Here is a 23487-nt window from a genome sequence, read left to right on the forward strand (position 1 = left end):
CTCAGTACAGAGTCGGTGGACAAGGAAATAGCAGCAGCAGCATACAAAGCCTTCCCTTGGAAATCACATATCATGAACACAACTCCTGCAGTGTGAGAGTGAATCGATCCATCAAATTTTTTTAAAGTAAACTTCAGTTGAGGAGATTGCCTTCATTCTCATCAGAGTTATTCGTCCAGATTTTGAATGTTTTTCTCCATGCTCCTAAGTGACAAAGGAAAAAAAATGGACAATGCATTTTACTGGAAAATGCATTCATGACCCCCATTGTCATTCATGGACCTGATGGTAGATAATTGTTGCTTGAATGCTTGTATACGCAGCTGAATTGTGAGTTAAGAACTTTCCTAGAAACGCTCTATGACAAGCTAAAACAAATGGTCATCTCTGAAGCTTATCAGATATGATCGGACGATAGTCGAGCATAGCATCGGCGCCCCTCGCTTTGGGATACTTGGTAGCTGGCGAGTGGTTGTATGGTGTTCTAAGCTACTCAAATCTAAGGGAAGGAGAATGAAGCTGTAGACTAATAGCCTCATTTGTTGCGAAGCATACTGAAGATTTGTTGTCCGTTCATTATTCTACAACGTCTTGATTCTTTCATGGTATTTTATTTTCTGATTTTTTTTGATATATTTATACCAGCCTATTGCAATTCCTCTATCTTATTAGAAAAAAAGAAAAAAAAAGCTTGTCAGATGACATGGCAAGAAGCTTCTAACTTTGATAATCAATAAAAAATTACAACTTTAATATACATAAATCATAAACAACAAACACCAGGGCTATCGATGAGCACATGCCTTCAACAAGCTTAAAGAGTGTAACTTAGGAAAACCAGGAATGAACTGTAAGGTTTGGGGAGTTCAAATCTAGAACTATAAATTAAGGTCCAAGGATTACGTTTCCATCAAAAAAAAAAAAAACAAAAAACAAAAAAGGTATACGTAAACGGAGAGAAAAATGCTATGACGGATTCTCCATGCAAAAAGCTCCATTTTCTAAACTGATGCTAACCTGGAGTTTTTTTTTTTAAATATAAATTAATCATTCTGCACTGCATCACTCTTCATGTACTATATGGTATATGAAACTTTCCAGGTAGAGTCCCAGACTCCTAATCAGTTCAAAGTTGAAATAAATCACAGGCCAGTCGTGGAAGATGAAATAACCCATAGTTAAATGGTCCCATTATTTTGGGCTCGTTTTAGTGGGCCTCCACTCTCATGGATCGGCTTCTATCTCTTATGCGAAGTTTCTGCGGCCCAACACTTACCGCCCTGTGAGGCGGTGTCCCCGTATGAAGAAACCCCGGCTCGGCGTCACCAGTAACCACCAATAACCCCCTCTTCGTCGAAGAATCGAGAGAGAGAGAGCTCGACTGCAACTGGTCTCCCGTTCTTCTCGTCTTCGCTCTTTATATCTATACGGGCTTTCTTGGTGGAATCCATGGCGGGGGTTTCTAGAAAGCCCGACAAAGATCGCTCTCTGGTAAACCCTATTCCCACCCGCATGTCTTCTTCCTTTGGGTGATCGCGTTCTTCTCCCAAAACCAACTTTCGTCAGTTAGTTTTTAATGTTGTGTTGATGACAAATATCTTGGCTTTTTAGGATAAAAAGAAACAAAGATTGCCTTAGGATTGTGATTGAGGTTTAGTGAGCACAGCAAAAATCAAAATATCATTTATTGGGATGATGGAATTAAAGAACGGTTTCCAAAAAGATTTCTTTTTTGAATATTTTTTTTTAAAATAATGAACAGGAGTTTCAAGGATTCCTGAATGACCTAGAAGGCTGGGATTACTTGCTTAAGGATAAAGGTCACAAAATGAAGGGTCAATCCCATGAAAGCAACAAACGGGTAAGTTGATTACAATGTCTTTGATTCTTCTTATGCTTTGATTTCAATTACAATGTGCGGTTAGCAGCTGTTTCTTTTGCTGTGTGATGTTTAATTGAAACCACTAAACTGAGGACGCTTATCACGATCGTTACGATGTTCTTACTAAAATTGAAGCTAAACTATATAAGCCATCTGTTATTTTTATTATTATTATATTATTATTATTATTATTATTTTTTAAAATCTACATCAAGAGTTGGTGATGTGTCAGCTTAAATATGTCAAACAAAAAATAAGTTTGTTTTCCTGAAATCATTTTCAGGACGATCTGGATTTTTTGAGATTGATCCCTATAACTGGAAGATAAGAATGCTCACTTTCATAGCATCTTGTAAGAAAATTAGTGTACTGACAGAACAACCAAATTATGCCATGCATAGCATTTGCTTGTGTAGCACTATGGTTCGCCAGGCTGGGCATCAAATTTAAAGCCAAATCGTAGCTTGGGCAATGCCTGCCTAATTGATTCACAAGAAACCATTTTCTGGGTTTGTTTTATCAACACTCCAAATTCCAAACCTTAACTACCTCCCTCCATAAAGAACAGATCGACTGTAAATACTATTTTCCTATTGTTAGATCAAATGATGCTTTACATATATTTTATGGAGAAATGAATCATAGTAGTGGTGAGCACATGCATCTAATACCAGCTAAGGTCTAGATAAGAGATAAGAAATCTGCGTTGCTGCTTGGATCGTTTCATGCCTATGTATCTTAGAAGAAAGAGTAGCTTTTATTGCTGTAATTGACTGAATGCTGTGATCGACCACCATTTTTTGGTTGGTTTTCCCACAGGAGGTGACCCAAGGTAGCATTCTCTAAATGCTTTCACTGCACAAACAACTCTATCTTGTTTTCTTTATTTCTTTCCTCATTTGCCCCTATTGTGATGATAGAAACTTGTCAAAATCAATATATCCTTGAACTACTAAGACCAATGTAAAACATATGTGGTTCCTGAAAAATGCCTATGACATGTTTAATTTCTTTGTAAAATTAATCACTATCATAAGCAGCAACGTATGTGGTGCTTTTTAAGCTTATGGATCTATATTGCCATTAATTGGCATTGATTACAAATCATCCTAAATTTTTTATTTTCATTAGGTACTCTCTTTTTATTTACATCCATTAGTTTGGTCTTATCCTTATCTCATCTAATTGATGAACCAAGATCAGCAGCTTCACCATAGACGTATCTATTTCACATGATAATTAATTTATAGTGGTAAAATAGTATTGAATATTAAAATTTTTGTTTTTTAATGCATTGACATATTGACCTAGCATGGTACTATCAACTCAAAGAGGTCATAATTTGATAACATGATAAGTTGTCTATGAGTCCTCGGACTCAGCCTTACACATACTGGCTTGAAGTTTCTTTTTTGCAGAGAACTTCAGAATGTAACTGCAAATGATGGCATGTCCACTTGTTTTACCATGTAACTGCAAATGAATATAGTTTATATAACAATATTATATTGTATATTGCATTCTTACATTTGTAAGTATAATTTAGTTGATACTTGACGTTGTTGAATCTTTTTTGTGTTCAAGAATACATTTTTTTTGAGCTATGCTGCTTGTACATTGTCTGTGCATGTTGTTTGAATTAGGAAAAAGAAAAACTTTGACTTTGTTCTGACAAAAAAGCAGAACTAATTTAAATATAGTACTGTTTATACAAAATAAATTCAATTTCTTTGCTCAAGGTTTTAAATCCCATGGGACAGGGTTGTCCTGATTTTTTCATAGAATGGGACGCGCCGCCGTCCCGCCCCATCCCATCCCGACACTTGGGACAAGAGATGTCCTAAGGTGTCCCGATTGGGACACTGGGATGCTAGTGGGACGGCCTTCTCCCGATACATGAGATGGTACGCTATCCCGGTGTTCCATGAGACGCCCCGTTGGGACCTGAATCTTTGCTCTGAGCATCACATCTTTCCAAAATTTTAAATGGGCAGACTGTCATTATACTATCTGAATAACATAATGTGTGGTATCTGGTTTATGTTTGAAATGATGCAATGCTTCTTTTTGAAGGGATCCTTGAGGAATGCTGGAAAGGTCAATGAAGATGAGGGACCTTTGAAAAAGGTTCCTGCAGTTGAAGTTAAAAGTAAATATTCAGATGCTATCAGCCATATGCCTAGCAGCTTCTACAGTGAGGAAAAATTGCCTGATGCAGCTTCAGAAAAAGAGCTGGTAGGCATAAATACTCTGATTATCTGTTGTGATGTTCTCCATTCCATGGTGTAGCTACATTATCTGAAGCAAAACTGATTGTTTCTATTCCTGGTTGCAGGGCAATGAGTATTTTAAGCAAAAAAAGTTCCCCGAAGCAATTGAGTGTTACTCAAGAAGCATTGCTTTATCCCCTACATCGGTTGCTTTTGCAAATAGAGCTATGGCATATCTCAAACTAAAAAGGCAAGTTTATGTTTGAGCCTGATGTTTAGAACTGGCTATTGCCTTTTGGCTCTGGAACGAGGATGTGCTTCTTAGACCTTGTCTCTATAGGGGGAGAGTTCTTGTTTATTGGGAAAAATATTTTTTTCCATAATAAAAAAATGCTAAAAATCCTCTGTTTCCTATTAACTACCAATTGATAAATCATTGCATTTCAGAACTTTTTCTTGAGCAATAATCATATTGGCTTTTCAGTTATCTGTGTTGACCAGAAGATAAAGCTTATTTCAGGGTTTCTGGAATTTTTTGTGGCATGATGAGCTAGCATTTGATTCTCATGTTCTTTGAGAGGTTAGGCTGATAATAATTTATTGTCTTATAGTGGATAATGGCCATCATGTCAGTATGGCCTTTTTACTGTGAATAGGCATGAGTTGCAACTCCTTGAGTAATGATAAGAACTAAAGAATCCAAGGAACAGGATTGTGACTGATCATCATGTATATATGACTATATAATTCCTTGGGGAAAATTCGTTCAGCTGGATGTTATATAAGTTCCTCTTGCCAATAAGAATATCAATCTAATTTCCTTCATACATCTTGTCCTTGTGGTTTGGCTTCTGACTGCCTTTGAATCCTTTAAATGTGTTTATTAGGTTTGAAGAGGCTGAGAACGACTGCACCGAGGCCTTAAATTTAGATGATCGCTATGTTAAAGCATACTCACGTCGAGCTACAGCCAGGAAGGAACTTGGAAAACTTAAAGCATCCATGGAAGGTATCATGGATTCACACTTAATCTCTTAATATGTGAAACCCAATTTATGCAAATAAAGTTCCATCATCTTGCCTAGTGGCAAATGACATCCAAATTCTGATCACAGATTCTGAGTTTGCTACAAGACTAGAGCCTAATAATCAAGAACTTAGGAAGCAACATTCCGAGACAAAGGCATTGTATGAGAAGGTGACTTTTTTTTTGCTTAATTGTAACTCTACAATTGTGATATTTTCCTTCAAGGTCCATTGAACCATGCCGAATTAGCTGATTTGGGGCATACCGAACCGGACCAGTCGATTACCAGCATGGTTCTTTCCATCAGTTCTTAATGGAAGTCTTACTACATGTTTCATGCTCCTACGGAGGGAGAGGGAGAAGGAGAAAGAGGAAGAGGGAGGGAGGGAGAGAGAGGGCTCGAAAGCCCTCATTGATGGGTTGCCTCTGTTTCGTTTTGAAACAGGGGTCCCTACTCCTTTTTTGCCAATTTGGAATTAAAGTTGGCAAATCATTTGCGGGCTTCAAGCCCTCTCTCTCTTGGCCTCTCTCCCCCTTCCCTCCCTCCCTCCCTCCCCCTCCTCTCTCTCTCTCTATCTTTCTTTCTTTTCTTCTCTCTCCTACCTTCACCCTTCCCTCTTCGGCTCTCCCTGTGTCAGTACGTCCCAAAATGGTGAGGTATGGATTCGTACTGTGCTGAACCAGTTGCCAGCCGATACTTCCTCTGGTATTGGTTGGGCAAATCTTATTTTCTTATTTGGCATATGGAACCATGTTCATGAAATGTTTTATGCACTTGTATTTCCGTGAATAATTTAACCATGATAAGACTTCTCATCACGTGGCATGTGTTCCTTTTTTAGCAACATCTAATATGTATATATATATATAAAATATGGGGTGGTCCTGCTTGTGTTCTTAAATATTTAAGTGCTGGAGAGTTAGATTAAAATCAAATCGAGTTGTAACAAGCTTGTAATATCGGTTGATCTCTTCAGCAAAGTACAATTTGTAGTCAATCCAGAGATAAGATGACCTTGCCATTTGTTTTATAATTTGGCTTCCAAAGCACAGTTGCATGCACACATCCTACACTCTTAGCATCGCATATGCATGCAAGCACACAAACACACACACATGTTCACATAGATACATGCATATTACATAACTAAAGAGGTTTGTCCCAATCGTATCCATTTGCCTTGTTTATTTATCTTCTAGGAATTTGCAAAGTTTTTTTCTTGGCATGACTAATTTAAATTTACTGAAACAGGAAATTTCTAAGAAAATTCGTGGACCCTTAAAAAACCCTTTTCAAGGAATTCAAGGAGTAAGTAATTCAGAGATGGGAACAAAAAATGCTCGTGGTGATCATTCAGTCTTAAGTAATGCTCAAAATGCAGCAGCGGCTGCCAATGGAACCCAAACTAAGGTACAAAGAACCTAATCTGGATTTTTCTTTTAATCATTATTTGATGCCAATGACTTTATCATCTGTAAATGGAGAAATGCAATCCATAGTATTGCCAATGGATCAAATGGGAGTTACATGGTTGAATTATATGTATTAGTGGTGCCTTCTCATCCTTATAGATTAAGTTTACATGCAAGTAAGGTGTCCTGCTACCAGTATATCTTACTGATGTAGGACAGCCTTGATTAGGGAAAAATCAGGGATGCTTAATGGGTTATTTTGGACAAAGGGTAGGGAAATCGTGTAAAAGGCTGGGGTTTATGTTGGTATATGGATATGGAATGATTTGGGTGCAAAATAGAGACAAAGAGATGAAGTTTTGGGGGTTTATGGGAGCTGAAAGTAGAAAAACAGGAATAAAAATTTGTGGCTATTGGTTTGTTGCTTGTGGCTGCTAGTTTTTTGTGGGAATGGAATCAAATCTGAATTCAAGATTTTTAGGGTGCTGTAATCAAAGGAAAAGAAGAAGAAAACAGAGATTTTCTGGGCTCACACCTATGGTTACAATTGCATCACACAACTTTAAAAGAAAGTATAATTGCTTAGAAAAATCTTGAAATTTTGACTGCCTTCTGATAATGAGAGATTACAGCCCTGTTTACAGAGTTCTAATACTCCTAGCAGGACCTGGACTCCAAATAACAAATCTGTAATTTTGACTAATGAAACCTAATTAAAGACCATAAACCAAGTCCCAAAACATAACTAGACCATACGACCCATGCACCATATGACATCTATGTTCGGAAAATATGGAAAATTACAAAAATACCTCTCTAAAAACTTAAGAAAATATTAATAAAACCAAACCAGCATTATAGTACCACTGAGAAATATAGAATTAAGATTCTATAATGACTAATTGGCCCTAAGCAAGGATCCAAGAGGGTTCTACATCATTCCAAATCAAGGCTTGAGCATTAGAACCATTCTTAAGATGTCTTTTATAGGTCCTCAATGGCTGCTATGGATGTCCTCTATCACTTGCACACCTGGGTCCATGTTTTCCTAATCATCTGCTACTGGATTCCTTATGAAGCTTTATCTAAGTGATTTATTAATCTGAATAAAGAAATAGGATATCATGTTTAGCATTTGTCATTATCAATTAAGATTTCTTAAATCATTGTGCCTTTGCAGGATGGCGAAGGAACATGTGATCAACCTTTGATTGCTGTGAAGGACACAGATAGCAAAAGTACGGATGTGGGAAAGGAGACCAGAGAATATTTATTGGATGGATCAAGGGAAGGTGCAGCACTAAGTTCCAATAATGCCAAGGTATATTAGAAGCACATATAGATTTGCGAGATGAACTATCCTGTTGGTTTATAAAAAAATTGTGGACCCTTTTGAATGCTGATTCTCTCGTAGGAATGCTCTCTCTTCTTTCTCTCCCACATTTCTCTTGCTTTCTCACTTGGGCTTCTCTACTTATAACCCTATCTTTCCTTTCTCCCCCACCTGGGAGGTGCAGTTGTTGGCAGCATCGCACTTGGTACCCCTTTCTCTTCCATCTGTCTGACCATCCATCTATTTCTGCCCTTTAATGCTAGTTGTTTGAAGCGCTACCCAGCTTATCTGCCTCAAGTTCTCCAAGTGCATAACATGAATATTAGTGATCTCCCCTGCTACTTCATTGTCTGTCACCTCCTGTCTCTGTGCATACACCTGCTGCTAGGCTGATGTACTCCTTTCTCCTTTATCTAATTTGTTCTTACACCTTCCTCCATAGCCTTTCCACTTGCCTGACTCCATCTACCCATTCCTCCTCACCCCCTACTTCTTTATCTCCTTGTCATTTGTTGCACTGTATGATTTCCATGATTTTTATAAATTTCTCTGTTAAAAAGTCTGGAACTTGTCTTATGTTCTGGGAAAATTTTACCGCCCAAACAGAAAGATCAAGATGTTGGCTGCAAGCAGGTACTTAAAGCATCAATGAAGGATCTTGCATCTCGTGCCGCTTCTCGAGTGATGGCCACTGCTGGTAAAAGTATTACCACACCAAGGACTGCTTATGAGTTTGAGGTTTCCTGGAGGGCACTTTCTGATGATTGTGCTCTGCAAATGCAGTTGCTGAAGGTCTATCCTTTTCCTGTTTGCATTCCATCTAGGAAGCTTATTTAAGATACTGATGTTTGTATATGCTGTTTCCTTTTATTGACTTCTATGATTAGACAATCCCACCACCAACTCTACCACAGATTTTTAAAAATGCACTCTCTGTTCCAATTCTGATTGATATCATCAAGTGCACCACCACATTTTTCAAGTAAGTAGTCTTTCTTAATGTTTTTTTCCTTCTGCTGTGTTGTAAACATCTAATACTTATCTAGATATTAATTATTAAATTTGTGTATTTGATTCTAGGGAAGACACTGAATTGGCTGTTAACATTTTAGATAATTTGGCCAAAGTTCCTCGATTCGACATGATAGTCATGTGCCTTTCATCTACAGATCGTTCTGGTAATTATCTACCACCAGCCTCTTCTTTTCCAATGTTAGGTACCATGGCATGTGTTAAATTTGATGATCCTAACTTTATGTTGCCTCTCTTAATATTGTTTTAACACTTCTATCACCAAGAAACTAACATGCCAAGACATGCTTGAAACTCAAGTAATATTAGATTGCATCCTTATCTCAATCATTTTTGTCTCTAGGCAATTTGTGCTTCCATGGAAATGGTTAAACTTAATAGTCATTACCTTTTATGGAGTGTGTTGTTGTTTCCTCCATCTGCTATACTCATGATATCTGGTTGGGATACTTCAGACTATGCAAATCATCCTAGGGATGGTTCAATTCAAGCTTCAAACCTTATTCATTTTTGGGATTGAGTCTTCAATGCTTTAGAATTTTTGAGTATTCACAGAAAAAAAGCCATTGACTCTTGATTAATGAAACAGATAACCAGACTGTTCTCTGAGTGTCAATATAATGCTGACAAAAGGTGTAGCTTTAGCTTAGGAGAACCATAGTTTGTTTGGAAACAAGCATTTTTGAGAATCCTACTTAGAGATGATAAACCCACTAGCCATCCACCGGGATGTTGGAGCTTATAACTGTAAGAGTATGGCGAGTTTATAACTGCCGGAACTTGCATCCAGTGAAGCTAACCTACAATTACAATCTTTTTGCCTGGTGATTGCACTGTAACTCTTAAAAGAGCCAACAAACATAAAATGTAGACAGATGCGTCTAGCACATTGTTGTAGTTTGGAGAGTCATGGTGTGACCATTGCGTTCTGTGATATTCAAAGTGAAAAATTTAAGTATGTTTTATGTAGTTTCTATTGCTCTTCGATGAAGTGATAGAAGCATCTGTCTCAGCCTGAAGCGTTACCAGAAATGAACAATTATGTGTGAGAATAGCTGAGCACATCTTAACGTTGGTGAGTTCCACGTGAAGGACATTGAAGCTAACAGTTGCTTGTCACTACTAACAGAACTCTGGCAGATATGGGAGGAAGTATTCTCTAGTAAGGACATTGCAGCAAATTACATTGAAACACTCAGTCAACTTCGTTCAAGATACTGCTATGGAAAATAACAGGATGACATGCTTGGATCAAATGCTTGGCCCAAAGAGAAGCGATTCTATCAGTTTGTGCCAAAAGAATCCAATTTGAAAGGAAGAAACGGCATGCAGATACTTGCTAATGCTACATTGTTTTCTGAGAGAGTTAATGTTGTATTCTTCAATTTGCATGCGAAATCTTTCTCTTGAACCAACAATGCTCCTTTTTTTTAATCTATCACTGTTAACCATGTTGTATGGTATTCCTATCATGTGCTGTACAATGAAAGATTTTATACATGCAATCCTACATTACATCAAATACTATATCTAAATTCCCAGCTTGTCTGATCCTTGCACACAAACCCCACAAAAAGATAATTTATTTCACCCACATTTAAACAAAAAAAAGAAAGAGAAATTTTCCTTGTGTTTAACCTCTGACATGCAAGGTTAACAGGTATCTGTGTGGAAGAAATGTGGGAGAGTAAATTGCTGTCTGATTTATCTGGTTGCCCGGGGTAAAAATCAAATTATGCAAATGGTCATCGATCAGAATCTTTTTAGGTGACAATTCTCTTGCATACTTCCAAATGATGTGCCATTATACGTGCCATGCTCTTAATGAGCATTATCCAGTCACGGTGCTTGCCAATATTTTTTTCATTTATTTATGCTTAAATATCTTGCTAAGCTTTGACTCTTGCACATGTATTTTAACCTACTAATGCTTGGCCGTTGCCTGAAGTGGATGTTCACATTCGCTGGTTACTGTCATCTCTTACAACTTCTTAAATTTGTGTTTTCTACCCTTGATACTTTGTACTCGTGGTCAGAAGCAGAGTATTTTTCGGTTGGATATCTTCATATACAAAACAAATCCGGATTTTGAATCCAGCTTCTGTCAAAATCTGGATTTCTGATGCTTAATTCTATTGGTTGACGTTTACTATCTTGTCAGAAAATGTATGGTTTTGTGGCATTGTTTGTCAGAGTACCTGTTTTCACCACGGTAGTCTGTAAGCTGCCTGAGCCCATATTCTTTGATGCTGGTCCTTTTTGTTATGTTGCTTTCGTGGGGCTGAACTGTTAGATTCAAGAAGGAACAGAGAGCATGTGGATATTGTAGGGATAAGACTAAATTACAGTATGTTCAGGGAGAGTGTTGCAGTGAGTACGCTGGATTTTGTCACAGCATTTGCGGTTCTGTTTCTTTCTTCGTACTCTCGTGAATGTTGCTGTTTTTTTGTATTTTATTACTCACTCGTCCTTAGCTTTGGGTTTTATCTTACAAGTGTATCTAGTATATTGTCCTCCTCCAAGTCTCCTTACCCTTTGTTGGGGGATACCCACCGACCGACCGACCAACTATCGGAGGGCCCGACCGTCTGGCGGCCCGACCGACCATCTCCGGCTGGCGGCCCGACTGACCGTCTCCGACTGGCCTACCGACCGACTGACAGGCATATCGACCGATTGACGGTCGGAGCGCCCCGACTGAAAGCCGGGAGTGCCCGACTAACGGACGCTACTGACGGCTTTTCAATGGCCCAATCGCCGACTGGAGGTATGTCGGGCGTATCCCTCCCGACCGACCAAACTCGGAGGCCGACTCACATGAAACTCGCCGACTGACGGAGGAACCCGACGCCACTCTGCTGGCCACCGACCAAGGGTCGGCCGTCTCCTCCCATCGCCGTCCAGCCGCCAGACCTTGTCAGCTCTGACACGGACATGCGGCACAGCTACCCAGAGGCATTGTCCCGCCGAGAGCGAGGTCAACCCTGGTGATTAGACGGCCACACGGCGACATGACATTTTCACAGCGGCTCTGACAGTCTACAGTGAGTTGACAGTTCCTCACTTGTCTGCGTCATTAATGACGGTGCCATACCGTGCTCCACTATATATACCGGGGAAGGCAACAGTGCAAGGGTCGATCCGCTCGTCTCTCCCACATACGCAGGCTCGCTCCTCTCTCTTCCTCTTCCTCTCTCTTTCTCAGAGCTCTCTGTCTGCATTTCACTGTTGCCCAGTCACCTCTCTGACTTGACCGTCGGAGGGTCCCCGCCGGAGCCGCCTCCGGTCAGTGCGGACTTCCTTTTGCAGGTGCACACTTCCCGGCGATCGGGCGACGAGGCGATTGGCCGCAACAGATTGGCGCGCCAGGAAGGGGACAGCATGACAAAGACAAGAGCTCAACGATCGAGAGTCACTGGGTCGGCAAGGCGCTCTTCCCGCCGGGAAGAGGCCTCTCCACCACCACCGGCGGCGGAGCCTAGCTCTCCGCACCCTGCAGTGACCACGGAGGCCCAGATTGCGGCCATCGTACGGCAGATGACCGTACTGACCGACGCAGTCAAAAGCCTCCAGCAACAACCGGTGGCCCGACCTATGCCTTCCAGGAGCAGCCGCCGACGGCCGCGCCGACCCCTGTCGCCTCCAAGCGAGCGCTCTCAACAGCGCTCCCACGGAGAGGAGGAGGGGCGACCACGGCGCGACGACCGACGGTCTCAGCGGCCCTCTCCTTCCCCGTTGGAACGGGCGAGGAAGAAAAAGCGGCCGCGCACACCGTCGGCCTCTCTTTCAGAATCCTCCGGAGGCTCCACTCCTGGGGTCTCCCAGCATCGACGAGCGGACGACTACGAGCGACGGTTCGAGGAGATCGACCGCCGGCTCGCCCAACTGCAGATGGACGGCCAGAAGTCTTCGAACGACGTCGACTTCCAGACCGCCCAGCCTCTCTCTCGACTGGTCCTCGATGAGCCGATTCCCAGTCGGTTCAAAATGCCGAACGTGGAGCCATACGACGGCTCCACCGACCCAGTCGACCACCTCGAGAGCTATAAAGCTCTCATGACAATTCAAGGGGCAACCGACGCTCTTTTTTGCATCGGCTTCCCCGCCACACTTCGCAAGGCTGCCAGGGCTTGGTACTCCGGTCTTCGATCGGGCAGTATCCATTCCTTCGCGCAGCTCGAGCACTCGTTCGTGGCCCATTTCAGCACCAGCCGAAAGCCGCCGCGAACGTCGGATAGCCTTTTCTCCCTCAAGCAGGGGAAAAACGAGACGCTCCGACACTTCGTGGCGCGATTCAATGCGGCCACGCTCGAGGTCCGGGACCTCAACGAAGACATGGCGGTTTCAGCCATGAAGCGGGGCCTGAGGTCGTCCCGATTTACTTATTCTCTGGACAAGACCCTCCCCCGAACATACGCCGAGCTACTGGAGCGCGCATACAAGTATATGCGCGCGGACGAAGGAGCGTCCGACCGACGCCTGGTCGAGCCCAGGGGTCCGAAGGAGAAGCGAAGAAAAGGTCGGGAGCCCGCCGAACCAAGCAGGCCCCCGGCCGATAGTCGGCTTTCTCCACCCCGACAGATCCAAAAATCACCCCGCCGACAGACTCCGAGGTCGGTGCGTCCCAGGTATGACTCCTACACTCCTCTCTCCGCTCCCCGTGCGCAGATCTTGATGGAGATCAAAGGGGAAGAATACCTGCGACGGCCTTCGCCTCTGAAGGCAAAGGGCCTCGACCATCGGAAGTACTGCCGGTTCCATCGGAGCCACGGCCACGACACCGAGCGATGCATCCAGTTGAAGGATGAGATCGAAAATCTCATCCGCCGAGGGTATCTCGGCAGGTTTCGAAAGGGTCCGCCGACCCGACCGACTGCCGATCGACGCCCCCAGCCGACTGAAGAGGCACCGACTAACCAGCCGACGGCTGGAGTCATCAACATGATCTCCAAGCGGCTGGGATCGGGGACGTCTACAGGGGGGAGCCGACGAAAAAGCCGCGCCCGGACGACGTGATTACCTTCTCAGAAGACGACGTTCGGGGCATCTAGACTCCCCACGACGATGCTGTTGTTGTGTCGGCGACCATAGCCAATTATGATGTAAAACGGATTTTTGTTGATAATGGAAGTTCGACAAATGTTTTGTTTTACTCGACCTTTTTCCGAATGCGACTACCGACTGATCGACTTAGTGGGGTCTCCATGCCCTTGATCGGCTTTGCCGGAGACACCGTCACGACAGAAGGAGAAATCATCCTGCCCGTGACGGTCGGTACCGAACCACGGCAAAGCACAGTCTCCCTCATTTTCGCGGTCGTCCAAGTTCCTTCGGCCTACAATGCCATACTCGGGCGACCCGGACTGAACGCCCTCAGGGCGATCGTCTCGATGTACCATCTCCTTGTTCGATTCCCGACCAAAAACGGAGTCGGGGAGATGCGCGGGGATCAACAGCTCGCCCGACGATGCTTCCAAATCTCCGCCCAAAGCGACGAGACAAAGGATCCCCTGACAATCGACAAACTGGATCAACGGGAGGAGGAAGAGCGGGGTTCGCCGGCCGAGCAGCTCGAGGCGATCCCGATAGGAAAAAATCCCGACAGAAAAGTTTGGATTGGATCTCAATTGCCCGACACCGAACGCCACCGACTGGCGGAGCTGCTGGCGGCCAACGCCGACATATTCGCATGGTCGGCAGCAGATATGTCGGGCATCCCTCCAGAAATAATTACTCACCGACTCAACATCGACCCGACGATGAAGCCGGTGAGGCAGAAGAAAAGGTCCTTCGCCCCAGAAAGGCAGAAGGCCATTGACGAAGAAGTGGACAAGCTGCTCGAAGCAGGCTTCATTCGGGAATCCACGTATCCCGATTGGCTCGCCAATGTCGTCATGGTCAAGAAAGCCAGCGGGAAATGGAGGATCTGCATCGACTATACCGACCTCAACCGAGCATGCCCGAAGGATAGCTTTCCACTCCCGAAGATCGACCAGCTGGTGGATGCGACGTCTGAATTTCGGCTGCTTAGCTTCATGGACGCCTTCGTCGGGTACAATCAGATCCGGATGGCGCCTGAAGACGAGGAGCACACCGCGTTCGTGACCCCCAAGGGCCTCTACTGTTATCGGGTGATGCCCTTTGGATTGAAGAACGCCGGCGCCACCTACCAGCGACTCGTCAATAAGGTCTTCAAAGACCAGATTGGGCGTAACATGGAGGTGTACGTGGACGACATGCTGGTAAAGAGCACGCAGATCCCGGACCATGTTCAGGATCTCGAGGAGACCTTCCGCACCCTTCGACGACACCGAATGAAGCTCAACCCGACCAAATGTGCCTTCGGGGTGACCTCGGGGAAGTTCCTCGGATTCCTCGTTTCTCAGAGAGGGATCGAGGCCAACCCTGAGAAGATAAAGGCGATCATCGACATGCGTCATCCGAACACCAAGAAGGAGGTCCAACAACTGAACGGAAGAATCGTCGCTCTTAGCCGATTCATTTCCCGATCAGCTGAAATGTGCCTCCCGTTCTTCAAGACCCTGCGCCAGGCGAACGGTTTCTCTTGGTCGGATGAGTGCGAACAGGCCTTTGAAGACCTGAAAAGGTACCTGGCTTCCCCGCCGCTGCTCGTAAAGCCGCAGGTCGGGGAGACCTTGTATCTCTACTTGGCCACATCCTCTGAGGCGATCAGTTCGGTGCTCGTTCGGGAAAACGAGTGCCGAAACCATCAGCCCATCTACTACACCAGCAAAGTGCTCCACGGCGCCGAAGCAAGATACTCGGAGACGAAAAAGATGGTTTTCGCCCTGACCGTCTCCGCGCAACGGCTCCGACCATACTTCCAGGCCCACGCCATCGTGGTACTCACCAACCAGCCCCTGAGGGCCGTACTGCGCCGACCCGACACATCCGGACGACTCGCTAAGTGGGCAATGAAGCTTAGCGAGTTCGACATTCAGTACCGACCGAGGCCTGCCTTGAAGGCTCAGGTCTTGGCCGACTTCATCGCTGAATGCCCGACGACCGACCGAAGGTCGGGAGCTGAAGGCCCGGGACGAGATTCGGTCTCTGAGCCAGACCCGATCTCCACCTGGGTACTTCACATCGACGGAGCCTCCAACGCTCAGGGAAGCGGGGCCGGGCTCCTGCTTACGAACTCGGATGGGGTAGTCACCGAATACGCCCTCCGGTTCGACTTCAAGGCCTCCAACAATCAAGCCGAATACGAGGCACTCCTCGCGGGCTTGAGGATGGCGAAGGAACTGGGCGTCGACAGCCTCCGGGCATTCTCCGACTCTCAGCTGATCGTGGGGCAGGTCAAGGGCGACTTTGAGGCGCGAGACCCGACCATGGTCAAGTATCTTCAGAGGGTAAAGGATCTCGTGGCCCGCTTCGGGCATTTCGAGATCTCCCACATCCCCAGGACGGAGAACGCCCGTGCCGACGCTCTTTCCAGATTGGCAACGTCGGCCTATGATTCTTTGGGTCGGACGTTTGTCGAAAACCTCCAACAGCCGAGCATCGATCGGGTCGAAGAAGTACAGCAGCTAACGTCTGAACCAAGTTGGATGGACCCGATCATCCAGTACCTGTCCGAGGGGACCAGTCCCGAAGATCCCGCGGAGGCCAAGCGACTCCGATGGTCGGCGTCACAATATGTGATCATGGACGGCCGACTCTACAAGAGGTCGTTCTCCCTCCCTCTGCTCAGGTGCTTGGGACCGACCGACGCTGACTACGCCCTCCGAGAGGTTCACGAAGGAATTTGTGGGAATCACTTGGGGGGCAAGTCCTTAGCCTTCAAGGTCTTACGACAGGGCTACTACTGGCCGACCATGAGGAAGGATGCGGCAGAGTTGGTCCGAAGGTGCGAGCCATGTCAGAAGTATGCCAATATTCAGCACCAACCGGCCAGCCAAATCACTCCCATTGTCGCTCCATGGCCCTTCGCTCAGTGGGGAGTCGATATTCTCGGCCCCTTCCCACCGGCGTCGGGCCAAAGGAAGTTCATCGTTGTCGCCATCGACTACTTCACGAAGTGGGTCGAGGCCGAGCCCTTGGCGCAGATCACCGAGCGAAAGATGGAGGACTTCGTCCAAAAGTCCATCATCTTCAGGTTCGGATTGCCGCACACCATCATCACCGACAACGGACGGCAATTCGACAACCAAGACTTCAAGGACTTCTGCGCCAGGTTCCACATCCGTCATCGACTAACTTCAGTCGGGCACCCACAGTCCAACGGTGAGGTTGAGGTGACGAACCGAACCTTGCTCCATGGACTCAAGACCCGACTGAACGAAGCCAAAGGTCTCTGGGTCGACGAGCTGGGCTCCGTCCTATGGGCTTACCGAACGACCCCCCGTGTCCCGACCGGAGAGTCGCCGTTCAGTTTGGCCTACGGGACAGAAGCTGTGATCCCGCTCGAGATTGGCCTGCCGTCTTCAAGGGTCGAGCAGTACCACGAGCCGGACAACTCCGAAAGTCGGAGGGCCGACCTAGACCTTCTCCCCGAACTGCGAAATGAGGCTCAAATCCGAATGGCCTCATACCGACAGAGGGTCGCCCGGTACTACAACGCCAAGGTCAGACCAAAGCTCTTCAGGCCTGGCGACCTAGTCTTGAGGAAGGCGGAGGTGTCGAAGCCCTTGGACCAAGGGAAGTTGGCTCCCAACTGGGAAGGACCCTACAAGGTTGCTGACACCTTCGGGCCGAGAGCCTATCGGCTGGAAACCCTTGAGGGAAAAACCATTCCCCGGACTTGGAACGCCGACAACTTGAAGCTGTATTGCCAGTGAATTCTGTAATTCAATTGTCGGAATACATGTTCAGTTTGAAAAATTGGAGTTCTAACTCTTCCACTACCGGTCGGCGCTCAGACCCGACGCGCCGACGCGGATCTGGCACCGACGACACATCGGCCCCTTACACGGACCGACGCATCTACAACGACGGGAGTCAATATTCCTTCGACGACTTGTCGGACCTCCACAAAGGGCCGACGGACTCTTATGAACGGGAGTTCAAGCTCCCTCTACGGTCGAATTTTCGGGCAGAATCCGTCGGCCGACAGGCCGATCGGGCCCCGACCGAAGAAAGGCAAAAAGCCCACGCGACTATTGTCGCGACTTCCGACCGAGCTACGGCCGGTCAAGGGATGTTCGGCTTACCACCGTCTGTCACACGACGCGACCTTTGTCGCATCTACGACTTGCCGACCGACCAACGGCCGGCCGAACGACATTCGGCTTACCACCGGACGTCGGAAAACATCGAACCCGATGCAGGGGTATGGGGACCCGACTTACTGTCGTTTCCCCGACACAGCGTCGGACGCCGACTTCGACTGTCGGAACCCGACCTAAAGTCGGGACACATTTTACTCTCGGGGCTGAACAAGTTGCTGAAGCCCTACCGACTTATGCGAGTTGGTGACTTGACTAAGTCAGCGACTAACGTTCGACATTGCAGACATGTTTGGCATTGCAAACAGGGGGAGAAGGCAAAAGAAGAATTCATTCAAGACTTAAAGAAATTTTTTCCATAAACAAAGGAAAGTCTACAAGGTAAAGGCCGGAGCCCGATTACAATTCAAAGCAAAACAGAAGACAAAAGAAAACCGACTAATCATCGGAGTCGACGTCCTCCACTGGACGACGATGCGAGTTGGTCGGAAGATCTGCTCCGACTTCAGCCATCGGAGCCGACTGGTCTTCGGCAACCGGCTCTGCGACGTCTTCGGCTTCCGCCCTGGTGGAGAGACCATCCGACGCTGGTCCGGCCGTCTCCTCCGCAGCTGGGGCCTCCGACCCTGGCAGAACCACGTTGCTGAGGTCAAGTTCGGGGTACAAGCTCCGAACGGCTTCCCGGGCATCCTCGTACCCGACTTGGTACGAGAGGTAGCCGCTCTCGAGGAGCTCTTCGCGGTACTCCTCTGAGTCCCGGAAGACCTCGACCGCCCGACCCAAAGCCTCCTTCGCCGACTCTGATTCGGGTTTGGCAACGTCTGCGTCGGCCTGAGCGGCGGCACGGCCCTCTTCAGCCTTAGCGAGGTTCTCGAGACTCGCCCGAAGTTGCTCGCGCTCGCCCTCCAACTCTTTGCCGACACTGTCTCGCTTGTGTCGGAGCCGACGGATGGTCCGGGACTTCTTGGCCGCGTCATCCTTCGCCGACTTGAGCTCCGACTCCAGCGACGCCTTGGCCTCCTTGAGTCCGGAGATCTCCTCCGAAAATCGGGAGACCTCCCCCTCGAGTCGGTTCTCCCGGTCGACCGACTGTTGAAATTGGTCGAGAAGGATGGCCTTCTCGGCTTCGAGGCCCGCGACCTTATCTCTCCAGGCCGCGCGCATGTCCCCAAACTTCCGATATCCGGCCTCCAGCTCGGATATGTTGAAGACCAGCTGCACAAAAAAGAGCCGACTGTTAGTAAGCCGAACTTGCGATGCCGCGATTAAAAACAGAGGGAAGGAAAGCTTACCCGGATCATCATCGGATAGAAGGACGACAGCATGTCGGAGACACGCTGGTTCTTCATCGCTTCGATGTCGGCGGGAAGGAGGAGTGCTTGGCATAGTCTCCTGGCCAAGTCGTGGTTGGCCAGGCCCGACGCACCCTCGGGAAGCGGAAAGTCGGCCGACCCGCCCGCCGACCGACCTTCGTCACCCGACGCCATTGTGGCCTTACCTCGGCTTGCCGTCCAGGCCCTGACGTCGGAGATAGACGGCAAGCTCGAGCCCGACCGAGTCTCGGCAGACGGCGCGGCGGCGGCATGCGTCGGCAGCTCAGGTTCGCGGACTTCCTCCCGAACCTCCGGAATCTGCTGGGCGGTCGGCGTGCCCCCGGCAGAGTCAGCCGCTCGACGGTCGGGCGAAGCAGCTCCCCCGACTGACGGTCCCTCGGACGGGACATCAACAAGCACTGTCGGCACCGACAGTGCGATCACCGGCTCCGCCTCCGACCCGGCTGGTTCGCTCGGCGGAACCACGCGGGGCCTCTTGGGAGGCTGCGACGGTTCGGCACCTGCCGCCGGCCTCTTCCTCACGGCGTGCTGACGTATGTCGGCTGCCGACAGTCGCGTCCTCGGCGGCATATCTGAAAAAGACGACGAAAGGTTAGAGCTAAAGAAGAAGACAGAAAAGAAAATGAAGATGTCGGAAGAATGCAAACCGACCTAAACGGGGGACCGGGCTAAGGCCGGCGTCGTACAAGGCCTGCTCGGTGACGAGCTCGCTCTGCTTCGGCACCGAGATATCCTTTAGCCGATGGAAGTCCTCCCGATCATCGGCCTCCACCCGACTGTTCTCATTTGGATCGGTTCGGGGGTTTCCCCAACGGACTGGAAACCCCCAAGGGGCAGAGGACGACGTGAAGAAGAACTGATTCTTCCATCCGTGAATGGATGTTGGAAGACCAGTGATGAAAGAGAGCCCTTTCCGAGGAATGAAGTACCACCACCCTCGGGCTTTGGGGTGAGGGCGGAGGACAAAGAAAACTCGAAAAAGAGAGATCCGAGGTTCGGTCGGCAAAAGCTGACACAGGAGGGCGAAGCTGACTATCAGCCGAACCGAGTTCGGCGCAAGTTGTGCCGGGCATAACCCATAATAGTCCAGAACGTTCCGGACGAACTCCGGAATCGGGAATCGAAGGCCGGCCCGGAGATCCTCCAGATAGAAGGCCACCTGACCCTCGGGCGGGCTATTAACCCGACCATCGGCGCCAAGGGCGAACAGCCGAATCTGCTCCGGGACGCAGTACTGCTCCCAGAGCCGATCGACGTTCGGCCCCGAAAGTGAAGAAGCCTCCACCTCCGGGGACGACCGAGTGTCTTCGGTCGGCTCTCCCGACCGACTACCTCGTGGGGACGTCCTAGCCATGAGCTCAAAGAAATGGCAAGGAAGAAAGGAAAGAGAAAGAGGGGGAAGGCTACTCTAGCCCTTGGAAGGAAAGAGTCGCAAATGGGAGACAGAGCGGAGAAGTACCTGGAGCGGAGGCTCAAGCGGGCAGAGTCTCGACTGTAAAAATGAGAGGGGTAAAAAATCATGTGGGGGTAACTTTGTATATATAGTGCTCCCCAACGGTCGAGATGAAGGCACGCCCAGCAAAGATTCCCCAGATTTCGCCGCGTGGCATCATCAGGGCCGTCCAACGATCCAACGGTTCGACGCACCCCCCTTCAGATTGCGCCACGTCGCCTCCATCCGCTCCACCGAACGCGAACCGATGGCCACACGCCACGTGTCGCGGCGGGACGGGACGTTTTGTCTTCCCGATGGGACACGACGGTTCCACTTCCCGATGGGACATGACACCTGGCACCGGTTTTATCGCTGACACCAGCGGGACATCCGGCACGGCGGGACGTCCGGCGCCGACCGATACCTGATGCTGATGGGACGAGACGCCCGGCGCCGACTGGATGTCGGGCGCCAGTAAACCTCTCGATATTTACAGGGCGCCGGACACCGTATCAATCGACGGTACGGTCGGATCCTCGCGTACGACAAATCCACTCCTAGTCGTCAGCTCACCACCCGACTTAGGAGTGGAGGGGGGCAACTGTTGGGGGATACCCACCGACCGACCGACCGACTATCGGAGGGCCCGACCGTCTGGCGGCCCGACCGACCGTCTCCGGCTGGCGGCCCGACTGACCGTCTCCGACTGGCCGACCGACCGACTGACGGGCATATCGACCGATTGACGGTCGGAGCGCCCCGACTGAAAGCCGGGAGTGCCCGACTAACGGACGCTACTGACGGCTTTTCAATGGCCCAATCGCCGACTGGAGGTATGTCGGGCGTATCCCTCCCGACCGACCAAACCCGGAGGCCGACTCACATGAAACTCGCCGACTGACGGAGGAACCCGATGCCACTCTGCTGGCCACCGACCAAGGGTCGGCCGTCTCCTCCCATCGCCGTCCAGCCGCCAGACCTTGTCAGCTCTGACACGGACATGCGGCACAGTTACCCAGGGGCATTGTCCCGCCGAGAGCGAGGTCAACCCTGGTGATTAGACGGCCACACGGCGACATGACATTTTCACAGCGGCTCTGACAGTCTACAGTGAGTTGACAGTTCCTCACTTGTCTGCGCCATTAATGACGGCGCCATACCGTGCTCCACTATATATACCGGGGAAGGCAACAGTGCAAGGGTCGATCCGCTCGTCTCTCCCACATACGCAGGCTCGCTCCTCTCTCTTCCTCTTCCTCTCTCTTTCTCAGAGCTCTCTGTCTGCATTTCACTGTTGCCCAGTCACCTCTCTGACTTGACCGTCGGAGGGTCCCCGCCGGAGCCGCCTCCGGTCAGTGCGGACTTCCTTTTGCAGGTGCACGCTTTCCGACGATCAGACGACGAGGCGATTGGCCGTAACACCTTAATGCTAACAAATGCTAAGTCTTTATAAACCATCAAAAGACCTTAACTTTAAGCTGGCAAGTGCTTTTTAATATCTCCAATCTCGGAGAAACGGTCCTTTTCCCTCCTCTTTGCTCTTGAACTGTAGAAGTCTATTCCACAGACGATGACCTCTGATACCCTGCATGGTACTTTCTTGATGCATGATTCCTACATGATGCATGGAAGTGGTGAGGTTCACGAACTTCCATCGTCCGTGAATCTGGTATGGTCCATGAACCATCACCATAATCGCATAGTCCCATGCAATGCACGCTTTTAGTTCCATCCTTCCATGTACTGCATGGATTCTGAGCATTCATGAATCATCATGCATCTGAGCATTCATGAATCATCATGCATCTCAATTATGTATGTACGTACGTATGTATGTATGTATATTTATAAACCCTTTGTTATAAACACCATCTTTCTTCGTAGCTTTGGAAAATCACATGAGTCGAATTTTATCCTCTTTACTGTTACCAAAAAAGAAGAGAATTTTATCATTTTGTGCTTGTTTCTATTCTTATAACACAGATGGAGGGCCCCTCAAGGTGCCATCCCAAGTTTAGCATGGGTCGACCCTCATGCAGACCTTGGTGCGTCTGCTCTGGATTTGCCTCGGATACCACTGGTGAAACAGCCCACTGCCACAGCCGTTCCAACTCCAGTTGTTGCTGTTTCTTCTGCCAATTGGACGCAGAATGGAACTACTGATGCACGAGCGTCCCAGGGTTCGCAGCGTGGGCTTATATCTTGGCTGTTCGATGCTCGCAAGCATACAGCTAACCGCTCCCGAGAAAGGTCTCGGTCTGAAAAAGCTGTGGTTGGTACGTCACCAACGTACAGTTTCATCGTAGTGTTTCGTGAACACGTAGCAAGGATGTGATGGATAGCATTTGGTGCGGCCAATTCAAAACGAGTGGTCGTATGCATCTCTGTGCATGAGACATGGGTATCTTGTTACCTTTTTATGTGAATCTCTTTGTGAAGCACCGGGATATACAAATTTTTTTGATGTATGGCTATGGATGCTCTCAAGATTTGAACAAAAGTGAGATCCAGCGAAACAAACAAAACAAGTCAAGAGAGCATTCGTAGTACTTTAAAATAATCCCACACACTTAACGAGATCTCCCAGGCAACTTGAGTGATTAATGACAAACATACGAGTTTTAATATCCATT

General features: G+C 48.0%; 2 protein-coding genes across 10 annotated transcripts; one reads left to right on the forward strand and one right to left on the reverse strand.

Moving 5' to 3' along the window:
• The first annotated feature begins 1287 nt into the window (after positions 1-1287).
• On the forward strand, positions 1288-23332 carry LOC105045025 (uncharacterized). 9 transcript variants are annotated; one of them, XM_073257641.1, is made up of 12 exons: positions 1288-1491; positions 1763-1861; positions 3956-4117; positions 4218-4342; positions 4980-5101; positions 5208-5290; positions 6372-6530; positions 7713-7853; positions 8499-8657; positions 8753-8847; positions 8946-9043; positions 10027-10424. In XM_073257641.1, the coding sequence occupies exons 1-12, from the start codon at positions 1450-1452 to the stop codon at positions 10128-10130; spliced, it is 1389 nt and encodes a 462-aa protein (XP_073113742.1). In that variant the 5' UTR covers positions 1288-1449; the 3' UTR covers positions 10131-10424. The 9 variants fall into 9 exon arrangements, 7 of the variants coding, with proteins under 7 accessions (XP_073113742.1, XP_073113748.1, XP_073113744.1 ...); XR_012141415.1 differs by having other exon boundaries at positions 1290-1491; positions 8472-8657; positions 8978-9043; positions 9868-10424; XR_012141416.1 differs by having other exon boundaries at positions 1290-1491; positions 8472-8657; positions 8978-9043; positions 9911-10424.
• Positions 18524-19501, reverse strand: LOC140858102 (uncharacterized). Its single transcript, XM_073257640.1, has 2 exons — positions 19378-19501; positions 18524-19300 (listed from the first exon to the last, which is right to left on the reverse strand). The coding sequence occupies exons 1-2, from the start codon at positions 19432-19434 to the stop codon at positions 18524-18526; spliced, it is 834 nt and encodes a 277-aa protein (XP_073113741.1). The 5' UTR covers positions 19435-19501.
• Positions 23333-23487: the final 155 nt, after the last annotated feature.

The sequence above is a fragment of the Elaeis guineensis genome, chromosome 5 (genome assembly GCF_000442705.2).
Source record: "Elaeis guineensis isolate ETL-2024a chromosome 5, EG11, whole genome shotgun sequence".
NCBI classification, from domain to species: Eukaryota; Viridiplantae; Streptophyta; class Magnoliopsida; order Arecales; family Arecaceae; genus Elaeis; species Elaeis guineensis.